The sequence below is a fragment of the Bemisia tabaci genome, chromosome 1 (assembly GCF_918797505.1).
Source record: "Bemisia tabaci chromosome 1, PGI_BMITA_v3".
In the NCBI taxonomy this organism is placed as follows: domain Eukaryota; kingdom Metazoa; phylum Arthropoda; class Insecta; order Hemiptera; family Aleyrodidae; genus Bemisia; species Bemisia tabaci.
The window spans coordinates 17,901,894-17,917,073 of record NC_092793.1 but is presented as its reverse complement, the minus strand read 5'-3'; the positions used below and the strand labels follow the sequence as shown (position 1 = coordinate 17,917,073).

Below are 15,180 nucleotides of genomic sequence, written 5' to 3'. Positions count from 1 at the left end.
AGGAATCATGTTTTGTTGGGGAAACAGAGTATGTTTCGCTGTAATTCAGTTGTGAGCATAATTTTTCAAGGGCAAATCGTAATCAATGGGACAAAATGAATCCGTTTCTTCGCACTGAATTTTCTAATGACTGCCAACGTAGGTTATATAAAAAACACAAGATACCGTATTTAAATTCCATATTGACTTTCTAAAATCACCTACATTTTGTATCATATCGATTGTTAACCCTGGTAAAAATTGGCGGTAGGAGCTGCGTTTCAAAATACCATAGGAGTTCTTATAGCCGACTGAAGAAGGCGATAGAAAATCATATAGCTGGCTGTAGAAAGTGGAAAAAAATCATACGGCCGGGCTACATGAAGCGATAAAAAATTATACAGCCGGGCTATAGTTCCTATCGCCGGGCTTTACACTTTATCGCCTGGCTGTTGCTTTTTCGCCATCGGCTATAAAAGGCTATAAGAAATTGTGTAGAAATTCATGTGCTTTGTAAATTCTTAAGTTTGTACGGAATCACCTTAATATTTACAAAACGCACATTATATTTTCCTTTACTACATATTTTTTTTCATCAATTAAAATGAGAATAATCCATACAGAGTGTGCAAACATTTCGAAGTCATGAGTTGAAAAACGCTGACTCCACGAGATTAAATATCAAACACAAAGCGGAGCAGCGGCGCACTGGCGCCTACAAACCTAACAGGGATACTTCACGCATTGCGCAATGCGTGAAGTATCCCTGTTAGGTTTGTAGGCGCCAATGCGCGTTCCGCGCTGGCTGCCCGCCCGCCGCGCCGCGCCGCAGCGTACCACGGCGCTTGAAGCAACTATTTCACACCAGAGGTATTGCACAGTATCATACGAAATTGAAGGCTCTCCAACATATTAGGAATGGCAGGCATCCATCAAAAGTACGGAGCTTTCCTAGCAAAATAAATCAAGATACTACGGCCCAAAAAGAGAGCAGTGGTCCAAAAACTCACTAAGTCCTCGCATCCGTAATTAGTAACGTTTAGCATACACTTTATCGCCAGGCTGTTGCTGAGTCGCTATCGGCTATAAAAGGCTATAAGAAATTGTGTTGCCGGCTATAGAAGCTATTGGAAATCTTACAGCCGGCTGTAGTCTATGGTATTTTGGAACACAGATTCTACTGCCAATTTTTACCAGGGAAAGTCGAAAAATGCGTTTCTCCAGTCAGACAACATTTTGCAGTACGGAAATGATACTATTTTCAAGCGTGTATTTTCTTCAGCCACCTGCGTTTTTCATGAATCTTTCTTTTTAATAGTTTTTAATGCAGTGTAATATATTCAAACCCGCCCAGAAATGGGTATAATTTTTCTAAACGTCAACACCGTCAGTAAGTTAGTCATCAAAACAGTTATTGCTGCTTACCATCTGAGCTTGTCCTCTGTATTCCAGTGCCGATCAGTTCTGAGTCCACCTCCTTTGCCCGTGAGCAAATTTGATCAGCAAAATCTTGCACGGTTGTTCGAGCTACATGACTGCACTATCGTAAACAGATTTAATCAGCGAACATGAAGGTAATGAAACCAAAACGATTCAACGGGTCTGTTGCACTTAAGAGATACAGCCAACTGAGTGAACTTTTAAAAGGTAAAATCGCACGGAAATCAGGTTCAGCAAATCGAGAAGTGGCAACCAGTGCCTTCTCCAGGCACCAAATGTGCCTAAAATTCATGCTTTGGCGCCTAAAAATTGAGGGGGGGGGGGGTCTTATTTCGAACTCGCAAGCCGCAAAGCAGTGGCAGCTTATGATACGCATGCAAAAATTTAATTTAACTCCTAAAACATTGTAGGTAGCTCGGTGGCGCAATGAGTGTTAATATTTGAGCTCAGTTTTGAACTCGTTTTTTGTGGTTTAATATCATCCCAAAAATCCATCGAAAGTTGATTTATCATTCTGGAGGTAAAAAAAGTGTGCGAGAACTTTGAAATGCTGAATTACCAGCCACAACAGTTAGTTTTACATCTTGGCATTGCTAAAGTAACTGGTGCAGAAGTTGATTTAGCATTTTATAATAAGTTCTTGCAAATGTTTTTTACATCCAGAATGTTAAATCAACATCACTTTTTTCTCGGTGTCCGAAAATATTCCCATGAATTAACCGCACTCTACTTTTCAAAAATGCAACAATTAAAAATTACTAAACAAGCTCATCACCCAGGTTTTAAGAATGTTCAGGGGTTTAGAGATATCCATGTATATTGATAAGGAGAGAACATGCTTACCTGCTCGGCTTCACAAGTCTTATATTTTTTATCACTCCCCTGGCAAGCTTCTCCGCCATTTTCGGGTCTGAAATAAGAACAATTTGCTTAAGTTATAGGCTCAGAGGCTAGCCGCCAAGAAGGCTTTCCATTTCCTATAGATGCGTCAAAATGATGGGGGTGCGGTAAAAGTGTATTTTTGCAGTACAGAATAGAAAAAGGAGATTGGCTTATGACCACGATAATATATAAGAGACCAAGATACCGAGAGAATAACTGGACTTCATTTTGCAGTAAGGTGCTACAATTATTGGCTCATGACCACGATAATATAAGAGACCAAGATACCGAGAGAATAACTATAGACTTCATTTTGCAGTAAGGTGCTACAATTATTGGCTCATAAGTAAAAACATCTATCTGCATGGGGAAACCAAGTGCACATACAGGGTTATTCAAAAGTCACGCACCACTGGCCATAACTTTAGTTCTAATTATGATATCGATTTGCGGTGTAAAACGTATTTCTTCATACTGAGGGGGAAACTTTTTAGGTACTTTCCAATTTTTGATCCCCTCAAGGGGAGGAGGGGCGGGGGGCAACTCAAAAATTTCAAATGGCCACCCCCCTCATGGCCAGCGGTGCGTGATTTTTAGATAACCCTGTTTGTTGTTTTTATAGTGAGCCAGAAAATGCAGTCCAACGGATTCTAAATAGTTTTTCAAGCTCCAGTCTCTACATATGCAGTGGTAGAGGCGCTGGATCGTTAGGCCTCAGATTCGATTCCCGGACAGGCGATAAGAGTTTGATGCTCTAAAAGCATGGTTTTCGGGGCTGGTCGGAAAGTAGGGACTAAGCGGATATGGATCTCAATTTTTAACGCAAGACAACGTCTTGAACGGTTTTTGAAGTAGTAAAATAAGAACAAAAAATGGACGGTTTTAACTTGAAGCAGCCTAACTGCAATTGAACGTATTTATGCTAAAAAGAACTATGTGCATAGGGTTTGCGTGTAATATAATTCCTTTTAGCATAAATACGTCAATTTGAAGTTGGCGCGTTGCCTAATTTCCTTTTGGATATTATCTTCTTTACCGGAGACCTCAACAGCATACCTTTTTGAAACTCCCTCTTAATTCTCTTAAATCATGAAGAATACACTCTAGTTTTAGATTTAGTTTTAGATTAAAGAATTAAACTTAAGAAAAACGTAGGCAATGATTTTAAAGTCTGATGCAGTTCGACTGATTCTGATTAAGTCCGCTCACTTCGTCTTTTCCCTCACGAGAGGATGTAACTAAATTTTATTTTTGTCAAATTTCCTCTCGGAAATTGCATTTTTACCAGCAGAATCTTAAGCAATTTTAACAAGAAATTTCACTGATTTTGCTCAGATATCATGCAAAAATCAGGAAAATTTTGGACAAAAATCAAACAGGCATACATTCTCGTAAAATATCGAACTATTTGAGTCAATTTTGCAACTTTGGAATGGAGTTACGCTCTTTCGTCTGGAAAACGACGACTCAGGCATACTGCGTGCTAAGAAAAACCCCGTATGAACCTTCAAGCGTTGCCAAATATCCTTTGATAAATCACGAATTTTCGGGAAAAGTAAATATTTTTCTTCTAATTTTTCAGATAATTATGTTCGCAATTTCATCTAAAGTTCCTGAAAATTACATACATGAGTCGCTTTTATGGCGCTCTTTGGCGCTGTGCGACGCCTAATCGCCACAAAACTCGGTCTTCCCACAGGTCATCAGGGAGTTGACACTCCCTCATTTCATTTAATACCCCCTGTCGCCACCCTCTCACTGGGCGTCCCCTTCGTCTCCTCCCAGGAGGAACTCAATCAAGCATCTTTTTTGGCAGCCTCTCTTCCGTCATCCTCTTGACATGACCGTACCAGACAAGCTGTTTGGTCATGACGTCGAACACGACGTCATTTTCGACTTCCATGATATGACGTATTCTCTCATTACGGACCCGATCTCTCCTAAAAATTCCTGCCGACCTCCTCCAGAAATCCATCTCCGTTGCTCTTAGCAACGGAGAAATCCTGAAAATTTCAAGGAATAATATCCATAGCTTTCCTCAAAAGTAAACGTTTTATCGGAGGAAACTTGGCAACTCTCGAATGTTCATACGGCGTTTTTCCTTAGCACGGCAGCATAAGTGCAGAACAGCTAAACGCCGAAACGTTTTTTACAAGAAACACGATACACCGCTGCGACAGGTGTGCCATACTGTAGACTCTCCAAAATGTGTGCCGACGCAGATGAGGTATTGGGAAGAAATTTGAGCCTGACCTGGGGTTGTTACATCTTCTGCCAGAAACCATGACGCCAATGCTTCCGGTCCGCAATCCGCCACTCTCGCCGTGGAGACACGCCGAGGCGCAGTCCGAGAAGACGGACCACTCGCTCCATCCGCCGTCGATCACCTCGTGCGGCCGCGATACTCCCATGTCCTCCACCATCTGACCTCTCACAACGCACCGACCACTCCTGCACCACTGCAAAAGCCAACGAAAAAAACTCCTCACATCAGCAAGGCAGATAAAGAATGGTGGTCGCATTTCGTACCCTCCGGACGTCACACGGTATCGGGTACATCGGGTACATGGGCCGGCCGAGGCCGGGGGAGTCGGCTCAACCTCGAATTGCATGGCAAAAGCCGTACCCACCTGACGTCACAGTGCTTCAAGATGGCAGCCAAAATCGAAATGCGACCACCATTCTTTATCCGCCTTGTCACATCAGTGCAAAATCCTCTGTATTCTAATAAAATCATTTTTAAGACGCTAGATGGGCTGGAGTGGAGAAGGGGAGTTCCAAGTCCAGTTGTAAGTCCGTATAAGTAGTACATTCACGTAAGTGGAGTCTCGTCTGTAAGAGGGTCGATTGAGGTTTCTCGAAACGGGTTTTTGGGGGCGCGTAATATTATTAAAAATACAAGGGGAAAAGAGTAGTTTTATATTCGAAAAACATACATGATATATCTCGCTCATTAAACTTCGTTAGAGCCAAAAGAAAATGCGCAAACCTATTGGCATTTTCAGTCCACTTGAAGTTCGGCTTCAATTTCGCCGTATGACGATAAACTGCGTCCTGGGAGCACGAAAGGCTATCCCTCCGAAAAAAACACTTGAAGCTTCATAGCTGATTTGGATTTAGTAGCAAAATTAGGAAATCTCAAGGATTCTTATGGATATGGCTCCATGGTTTACTTTTCTCCTCTTGCGTTAAAGTCTCTCAAAGTCTCCGTGTTTCCGCGTCATCTGTAACATTTCATTCTGCATTTCTATCTACAAATTTTCATGTCACGCTGAACGAATATAGTTATGCGTCTGCCCTAAGTTTCCATACTATGTCCTATCTTTCATCACTGAAACCAAAAGATTCTGCAATTTGAAAACCAACTTCTCGTGCACATTCAAGCAATTTTCAAAGATCGAGTCGGCGCTTTTTTTTGCTTTAATTCCAATCAATATCCTCTCTCACTGTTAAACCGTGAGGGTGTTAGCATGAGATAACTCACCTTGTTAGGTCCGCAAATAGTTCCCTCAAGAGCAGGGTGAGAGGTCCACGTATAGCGATCCCTGTTGCAGTGTAAATCCCGGCAAATGTCATCTAAAGGCTGGCTCATAGCATGGCGACTACCACGCCCGTATTTCAACATGCCTGCAACCAACCACACACGTATGAATTTATTAACTCTAGGTATTAGGGGTAACTCTCGTGCCTCTATTAACTTCTGGGGTGAACAAACAAATATTGTTTTTCGAAAGTAGGACTGATTGTAGTTTCACAACTTATACCTACTGCTGCTGCAAAATTATGGTTTCATGTAGGTACCTAGAGAACCTGTATAAAGAGAGTACGAGCACATCGAAATATGGAGCTTTTAGGGCCTAAAAGAAGAGCCAACCTTTGAAATCGAAAAATATCACTGTCTACCTGCAGATTCCAATATCAAATCAAAATGAGCAAGAATGTTCATACATGAGCGTTCTTCCGCAAAAAATAAGTAAAATGCAAAAACTATGTCAAGTACGTGCTTTACCAACAACGCATTGTAACAATTGTCATAATAAATCACTCTGGATAAAAGTTGAATTCATAGATTGGCTGCCCTTTTGAGCCCTATAGAGCTCCATCACCTAATCTCCAAAATTACTGGCATGTCCGTACTCTCCGCATAGGTATGTACTCTAGTTACATCGAGCTCGCGCCAGATAGTCCAGGCAAACAAGGAAAAGAGCCTGCAAAAATCCCGGGTAGCAATGTTTTCATCGATTTCTATGTAATTTTTGACGCTGAATCCGAATTTCAACTTTGCGCCATTAAATTCGGACCGGAAAGTTGCCAAATTTGACAAAAATGGCCTAAAATCGGACTTTTTTCCGGATTATGGCCTGTAACTTGCCAAAAATTGATCTGACGATAAAATTAGTTATTTTCAGAAATAAAGCTCGTTAAATTTCCTATAAAAAAGTTCCTATACACTTTTTTTGCTCAAGGCAAAATCAAGCGCGCTGGCGGGCTCCGAACTTTGTGAAATGTGCGAAAATTGCGCATACTGTAATGTGTCGGATTATCCTTATTATTTACATCAATTCATTTCACTAAGTGTAAATTTTATCATCTTCACTTAATTTGTCCAGAAATTACTCGTCGGACGATTAAAACAGGAGACATCGGGCAAAAACCGCGAAAAACACAATTTTTGCTCATTTTTCAAAGTTCGGAGCCTGCCAGCGCGCTTGATTTTGCATTGAGCAAAAAAAAGTATTGGAACTTTTTTATAGGAAATTTAACGAGCTTTATTTCTGAAAATAACTAATTTTATCGTCAGATCAATTTTTAGGAAGTTACAGGTCATAATCCGGAAAAAAGGCCAATTTTAGGCCATTTTTGCCAACTTTGGCAACTTTCCGGTCCGAATTTAATGGCGCAAAGTTGAAATTCGGATTCAGCGTCAAAAATTACGTAGGAATCACTGAAAGCATAACTACCCGGGATTTTTGCAAAAACCGCGAAAAAACGCAATTTTCGTTCATTTTTCAAAGTTCGGTGCCCGCCAGCGCGCTTAATTTTGCCTTGAGCAAGAAAGTGTATAGAAACTTTTTTATGGAAATTTAACTAACTTTTTTTTTAAAACAACCAAATTGTCGTCACATCAATTTTGGACGAGTCACAGGCCATAACCCGCAAAAAACCAAATTTTCGCACATTTTACAAAGTTCGGAGCCCGCCAGCGCGCTTGATTTTGCCTTGAGCAAAAAAGTGTATAGAAACTTTTTTATAGGAAATTTAACGAGCTTTATTTCTGAAAATAACTAATTTCATCGTCAGATCAATTTTTGGCAAGTTACAGGCCAAAATCCGGAAAACAGCCCGATTTTAGGCCATTTTTGCCAAATTTGGCAACTTTCAGGTCCGAATTTAATGGCGCAAAGTTGAAATTCGGATTCAGCGTCAAAAATTACATAGGAATCGATGAAAACATTGCTACCCGGGATTTTTGCAGGCTATAGCCCTTTTCGTGGCTTATTTGCCTGGACTAAGATATGTTGACAGTCATTTACTTTTAACTGCCAGGTGCAGTCGCGTGCGTGGACAGACTGATTTATGTATCTGGGCCCATTCAGTTGCACGGCCTGCAGTCAATTCTCGATCGCTATTGGACTACAGCGGCGCAGTCGCTTTGCAAACAAAAAGCCCATAACTACCAACTCATCTGATGCGATTTTTATGTACTGATAATCACAATGGAGCGGCTCTTGTATGTCATAGCTGCCATGGAGATTTGCTATTTAGTGCATTATTCCATGTAAAATTTCTTAAGAGACACGATGGTGCCTCTGGTTCTCTCTGCAACAAACTTCTTAGCTCAAAAAAGGTTTATAAGTTGAGGACGTAACGAAGAAAATCTCATGCAATATAATAGTCTGCCTCTATCCAGTCAAACTCTCCGTGCGCACAGATGGGGAGCAGTATACTTACTTTAGCATAATTATGACCACTTTAGCGGGGACTCCAACGCTTCAGCTATGGCAACTATATACCGATGGATTTGTTACTTACTTTGGCATCGAGAGTTCGACTGGATATAGTGGTGGATTCTCTCGCATAACGCGGGAGATTCCCTCCATTACAGCTTCAGCTTTAGGAGCTTTTTTGAGCTTGGAAGTTTTTTCAGGGAACACCATAGTGGCCTCATAGTGCTTCTCGTGAAATTTAACATGAGATAGAGCACTTAAATTGTAACTGCCTGCAGGGCCAGATTTACCTACTTGCCGCCCATGGGCTGCCTTCATTTTGCCGTCCCCTTCTCATTCGTTTGGAGACATCAATAAAAACCATCTAGTGAACGTGCCGGAGGAAAAGGGGTGCATAAGACGCGTTTACTTATGTTGGACACATTTTTTTGCAAAAACCCTGTCAACACTACGAGCAAAAGTTCACGGAACTTTGCTCGAAAGTTAGGATCCGTAAACCTATCTCTGTGTGGACAAGGCTCTCCATTTATAAGAATTGAACCAAAAAATCGGAGGTTTTAGAGGCAACAGAGATGGACTTTTGGCGCAGATCCGCTGGTATTTCCAGAAAGGATCGCGTCAGGAATGAGACGGTACGGGAGATCATGGATGACAAGCAGACCATCGTGCATGATATTATGACAAAACAACTCATTTGGTATGGTCATGTCCAGAGAATGGCAGGAGACAGGTTGCCGAAGAAGGTCCTTGATTGGATTCCTCCTGGGAGAAGCCGCAGAGGGCGCCCAATGAAAGGTTGGAGGGAAGGGATTGAAGCGGAAATGTTAAGGTGCTCAATCCCCCAAGATTTGTGGTTTGAAAGAGAGCAGTGGAGGTTAGGAGTCGTAGAGCGCGAGGGAGTGCTGTAAAGCGACTTATATGTATATGTATGTACGAAAAAATTATGAGAGAACAAACAGAAATGTGGTTTAATAATTTTAACTTCCGCCGCCGCGCGCCGCGCCGCGCCGCGCTGACTGCAGTGTGCAGTGTGTTCGGCGCAACGCGTGAAGTATTCCTACAGTCCTGTAGGCGCTATGCGTTTCCCGCCGACCGCTGCAGAACGCACTTTGTTTGACGCAATGTGTGAAGTATTCCTACAGTCTTGTAGGCGCCATGTTTCACGCCGACCGCCGTGCCGAGGGCCTCTCCTTTTCATCTCAAGTCCCCGTCATCATTGCTCTCTGGGCCGCGCCATTCCATGTCAAATTGCGTGTTTGGTTTCTTTCTTAACTCGACTAATTAAAGGTGTTGTCTCTTGTAGAAAGACGACAAAATTAGAAATTACTACACTCTCAGGAAATGAGAGATTTTGTCGCCTTTTCTCGTTTTTGATTTTTTTTATCTGAATCCGATTTTTTTTACCTAAATTTAAAAAATTGCAAAATTTGCCGCTATGGGCCGCGGTCCATGTGGCCACCCCCTAAATCTGGCCCTGACTGCCTGTGGCATGCAATAGCTCCCATTTAATGTAATTATGCTAAAAATAATTATGTCTCTCGCTAAATAACCCTGTTCATATTGTTCTAATTAGCGTAAATACGTCCAATCAGTAGCAATGCCAAACTTTAAGGAAAGAAAACAGCTAATAGTACAATATTTTCCAAGATACCTTTTTCTTTTCACATGCCAAAAGTACGTGTAAAATATATTAGGATATAATAGAATTTAACAGCCCTCTATCGATGTACTGTACCTATTAAAATACCCTTTTTTAGATTTTATAACATTAGTTTATGGAGGTTAATGTCATATCACTCACACTGCTGATGAGCATCGAATCGCTCTCCTGGCAAAGCTCCATTACCACTATGATCTAGTTGCTCGATTTTGCTACTTTGATCCATCAGACAATGTGACTGTGGACTCCTGTGGGCAAAAAAGCAACTACAAATTAATAACTAAACACTTCCTATGAAAGTAGGGGGAGTAGTCTGAAAATCAGCTCCTGATATAAATGTTTACAATTATCATTGGTCAAACAGCACAAATACGAATGAATTTGTCTGTATAATCTATCTTATTTGATCTGTGTTAAAAATCCTCGTGGATATATCATTCAGGAGTCAATATCCGAACTTCTCATTGTGAGCATCTTATTTTATCGGGCACAAAAAGTTTGACTGGATATAGAGGTAAACTTTCTCATATCGCGGGAGATTCCCTCCATTACAGCCTCAGCTTTAATGGTTATTTTGAGCTTGAGAGTTTTTTCAGGGAACACCCATAGTGGCATCGTACTTCTCGTGAAATTTTATTATGAGATGGAGTACTAACCGGAACACCCTAAGGCATGTACCTAATAGCTCCATGAAGATTTTGAAAACTTATGTAACGTTTTTATTCAGGGTAGACCTTGTTTTGTGGCTCTTTCGTGCCTTTTTTACATTTTTCAAGAGAAGCAAAAATCGGTTTTGCTGCATGTCTTCAATGATATCAATATAGTCGTAACTTTCAAAGGCGAAACCCTGATAAAAATTGGCAGTAGGATCTGTGTTCCCAAATAATGCAGACCTACAGCCGGCTGTAAGATTTCCTATAGCTTCTACGGCCGGCTATGCAATTTCTTATAGCCTTTCATAGCCGATGGCATTCAATTTTCAGCCAGGCGATAAACTGCATACCCCGGCTGTATAATTTGTTATCGCTTCGCATAGCCCGGCCATATGGTTTTCTTCGCTTTCTACAGCTAGCTACATGATTATCTAACGCTTTCTATAACCGGCTATTAGAATTCCTATGGTATTTTGAAACACAGCTCCTATTACCAATTTTTACCAGGGAACGTATATGACTCACTGTAAAAAATGATGCAAGTAGTGCCTGCTACACGTCGACCATGTGATCTTCCCGCTACCTAAGGTGGGTGACATTAAATAACTACCGGGATCGCAGTTGTTGTTAGCCATCGGTCCGTCATGTCGCATTCCCAAGCTGCAATGAAAAACAACATCATCGTAAACCAAGGGCAGCAAGAGAAGATTCTAAAACATCCATGGGTAGAACTGCGAATTGTTTTTTTTTTTGGGGGGGGGGAGGGTGGAGGGTTTCTAAGAAGCATAGAAAGCCACCCCATCGAAGGGGATCTGAAGGACTCCCCACCAGCTTCAAAAGGGGACTGAGAGGGGCTCACTCGGCTGCAACGGGGTCGGAGAGGGTGGGTCTGGAGAACCTCTTTGAGGGGATTTTGAAAAACAAGTCAGCTTAAGAACAATATTGAGCTGATTTAGCCGAAAATTTGATCGAAGTATAATTTCAAAGTTGAAAGATAAGTCACGCTCTTGATTCGAACCCCCCCCCCCCCCATTTTCCAAAGCATGCCCAATTGCCTAGCCTTCTTCGGCTCTTCCTCAGACCCGTGGAGCCCCCCTCCCCCGGGCCCCATGTGGGGCCTTGGAGACATCATTATCGGGATTAGCGTATCTTTGGAGTAATCATTTTCGTTGCGTTTAATCAAACATCAAGATTGGTCTTGTTTAATTGTACCCAGCGGCCAGCTCAAAGTGTTAAATAAGTCACTCAACTCAGGCAACCAAAACATAAAACAGAAAGAAAAACAAAACGTCAGGATGACATCTATGAATACGACGTCATTGTTCACTTATATTGCATCTTTGTTTTTCCTCTTCATCCTTGTCTCCAGTAATTAACGAGGAGGACGAAGAAAGAGGGGGCGCTCGCCAAGTGAAAGTTTGTCATCAGAATATTTCGCTGAAAACTTAAATGAGAAGAGGCGCATGAGAAAAACTAGGTAAGAAGAACTCACTTATGACCGATCTCATGGGCCACAACGTAGACGCTCTCAAAATGCCTTCCTTCGTTCACCGTGCAGCTGCTTGTCAATGTGCACATTCCAGCGACCGGGGCGAGACCTGAGATTCATTTAGAATTTAGAATTGAGGAAGTCCTATTTACGTATAGTTATTTACTCTTTTTAATGTTAAAAACGTAATGAAAAAAAAATTAAAAATTAAAAAAAATCTATTAAACCTCGAATTTTCAATGAATCAAAAAAATTACATGTCAAATAAAGGAAGATGTTCCAAGGATCAGGCAAAAAAATTGAATATCCATCCAGTAGATCCTGGAAAAAAAGGTACATGAAGTGGTTTGATTTTTACATTGCGGGATAGGCACAGCCGGCTCCCTTAAAAGTATCTCGCAAGTGAATATCACAAATTGAAAGGCAAAACGTTTCGCGTTACCCACTCGGTACGTACTTTTCGAGTTATTGCGCTGAGTACTGCTCGGTCAAATTTGCGTACCTGATATACAGTGAAAATCGGATATTACGACATCGCTTATAACGACCTGTCGGTCATGACGACGAGCGATCTGGTCGTACCCGCGATTGACTTCCCATTGACTCAGTGTATTTGTTTATGGGTTTATAACGACAATCGGATATAACGACCAAATCAGGCCGGTCCCTAGAGGGTCGTTGTATCCGATTTCCATTGTACTTTAATGTAATGTGGTGCGTGGAAATATCTAAGCAATATTCCAAAATCCAGAAATCATCTATTGATCGATCGACTAGCAGATCAATCTAATCAACGACATAGTAGTGAGGAACCCCTACAAAGGGAGGAACAAATTAGCTATCTACATATATTTACTTACCAACAACTTGACTGCTGAGCTTCCCATTTTTGCTGAGCACGTAAAGATCTAAGCCTGTTAGAATAAGTGCGTGATCCCAGTGCAAGGGATCAGCGTCCCCGACCGGGTTTTCACTTTTTTGCCAGGCGCAGAAGTTTCCCAAGTAAGTGTCTATATCATGAGATCTAACTAAGCCTGCTGGGTCTGCGTACAATATTTCGAGCCGTTTCATCACAAAATTCACAGGCCAACCTAGTGATGAATCGTGGTATAAAAGTTGAACCTTTGAAAGAAATATATCAAATAAAATTTAAAGACACTGAAAATGTATAATGTAAGAACCTAAAATCAAGTCCCTTGGTTAAGATCATTTAAATGTCTTAGAACCAAAAAGAGAGCTTTGCGTAGAGTAAAACAATATGATGCTGATCAATGAGCCTCACAATTAGTAGCGGTGAACACGATTCAAAGTTTACCCCAACATACCTGATTAAGCAAGTTTTATTGAATATTTGTGTGGCAAGCGTTGAGCATTTTCTTATAACGTGCCGTAGCAAAGCCACAAGAGAGGTACTCATTTGAATGCCGGTGGTGAAGGTATCAATTATATGAAAGCAATGAGAGGAAGTAACACTCGATCTGACTTAATGTTTGGCAATCGCATCATGTGGCAGAGGGAAACCTTGTAAGGCTTCGACAAGGCGCCGCTCTTTCGAGAATATCGATACTCTAAGTTCAAAAGTGCATATCGATGGTGAAACTGCAGAAATGCTTATCTCGGTTTGCAGCATTGCAAATTTCTTATCATACTTTATTTCCCACGTGGAAAGGTACTTAACGTCATTGCTTGAAAAGGTCAGTGATTCTCCTTCTCTATGTAAAGAATATTCTGTGAATTTTTTTTTTTTTCCAAGCCAGGATGTTAATTCGATTTTCTTTTAAAAAATAAAAAAGGCGTGGAAATTTGAAAACACAGCAACAAAATACGCATTTCGATGCGTATTTTTGCGGTTTTACCTTCAATATTAATCTCACAGATTTTATGTCAAAAAAGAGTCGCTTATTACAATGTATGAGACGAATGACAGGTCCCACGTTTTTACTTACCCGTGTATTCAGAATTACTTCGATACCGGTGACAAAGCTGCATCTTTACCGGGACCAATATTCCCCTCAACATTCATCCGCCTTCATTTGGCAAATCTTATGCTCAACATAACGCTCACCGACTAGTAGGTGAAAAATAGCGTTGACCTCCGATTATATTATTTTTTTTTTTTCCATTTTTGAGTAACTATTCCAGTCGTATTAGCTCTAAAAAAAGGCAATCTGAGAAAATCAATGCACAGAAGGTTTCTTTGAGGAAACATGTTGCAATCGGCCACCAGAACAACGTATCAAAATTTTACCGGAATCGGAAGAAAATAATAATACTGTACCTAATCTCTCTCTGTGACGAGAACTCAAGAGACCGGCTTATTTTATCGCTTTAGAGCGGTTCTCGTTTTAATCATAGTCCATCAGAAAAAGACGGACTATCTTCGACATCAATGACTCAATAGACTAAGATACCATTCAGGGGTGCAATGCAAATGTTCGGAAATGGTGCAGACCGCGGTAGGCCCGAGCGCGACACCGAGATATTACGAATTTTCAACGATTAAAGCGCGCACGGTAGTGAACGCGCAATGCGTGAAGTATTTATGCAATCTTGTAGGCGCTAGTATGCTCTCCGCGTCGACCAGCGACCGCACTGTGTCAGGCGCAATGCGTGAAGTATTCCTTCACTCTTGTAGGCGCTGAAACGCTTTTCGCACCGACCAGCGACCGCACTGTGCGTGGCGCAATGCATGAAGTATTCTTGCAGTCTTATACGGTGCTTTTCGCGCCAACTGGCGGCCGTACAACCGGAAGTCAAAAAATTGATAAATGTATAGCGTTTCTCATTGAAGATTTTGTGCTTTTTTTTTATAAAAGGACCTATGAATATTTTCCAGCGATTGATTGTTTTTGAGATATAACGAAATCCGGTCGTCGGCGGTGTATTTTGGCCCCCAGCCCGCCTTTTTCCAGATGGTGGTCTTAGCGGACAGCCGATTCCGATAAAATTTTTATACACATGTTGTTGTGATGACGCGATCGCTAACATTATGTTTCCGCAAAGAAATCCTTTATACAAATGTAAATAGATTTTCCTAGAAAAATGCCAGATTGACTGGACCATCAGCCTACACAGCTAATCCCTTGCTTAGTACCTTAGCCCCTGGAAACCTTCTCCCGGGACCATAAA

General features: G+C 41.4%; 1 protein-coding gene across 1 annotated transcript in view; it reads right to left on the bottom strand.

The window, feature by feature from the left end:
• LOC109034055 (A disintegrin and metalloproteinase with thrombospondin motifs adt-1) overlaps positions 1–15,180 on the bottom strand; it is a 57,181-nt gene that overhangs the window by 7,311 nt on the left and 34,690 nt on the right. Inside the window, exons 5-12 of the mRNA XM_019046983.2 lie at positions 12,912–13,173; positions 12,055–12,160; positions 11,088–11,222; positions 10,051–10,157; positions 5,786–5,928; positions 4,555–4,760; positions 2,263–2,329; positions 1,405–1,519 (exon numbers count right to left, since the gene is read on the bottom strand). Of these exons, the coding sequence (XP_018902528.2) occupies positions 1,405–1,519; positions 2,263–2,329; positions 4,555–4,760; positions 5,786–5,928; positions 10,051–10,157; positions 11,088–11,222; positions 12,055–12,160; positions 12,912–13,173 (1,141 nt within the window). The remainder of the gene's footprint in view (positions 1–1,404; positions 1,520–2,262; positions 2,330–4,554; positions 4,761–5,785; positions 5,929–10,050; positions 10,158–11,087; positions 11,223–12,054; positions 12,161–12,911; positions 13,174–15,180) is intronic.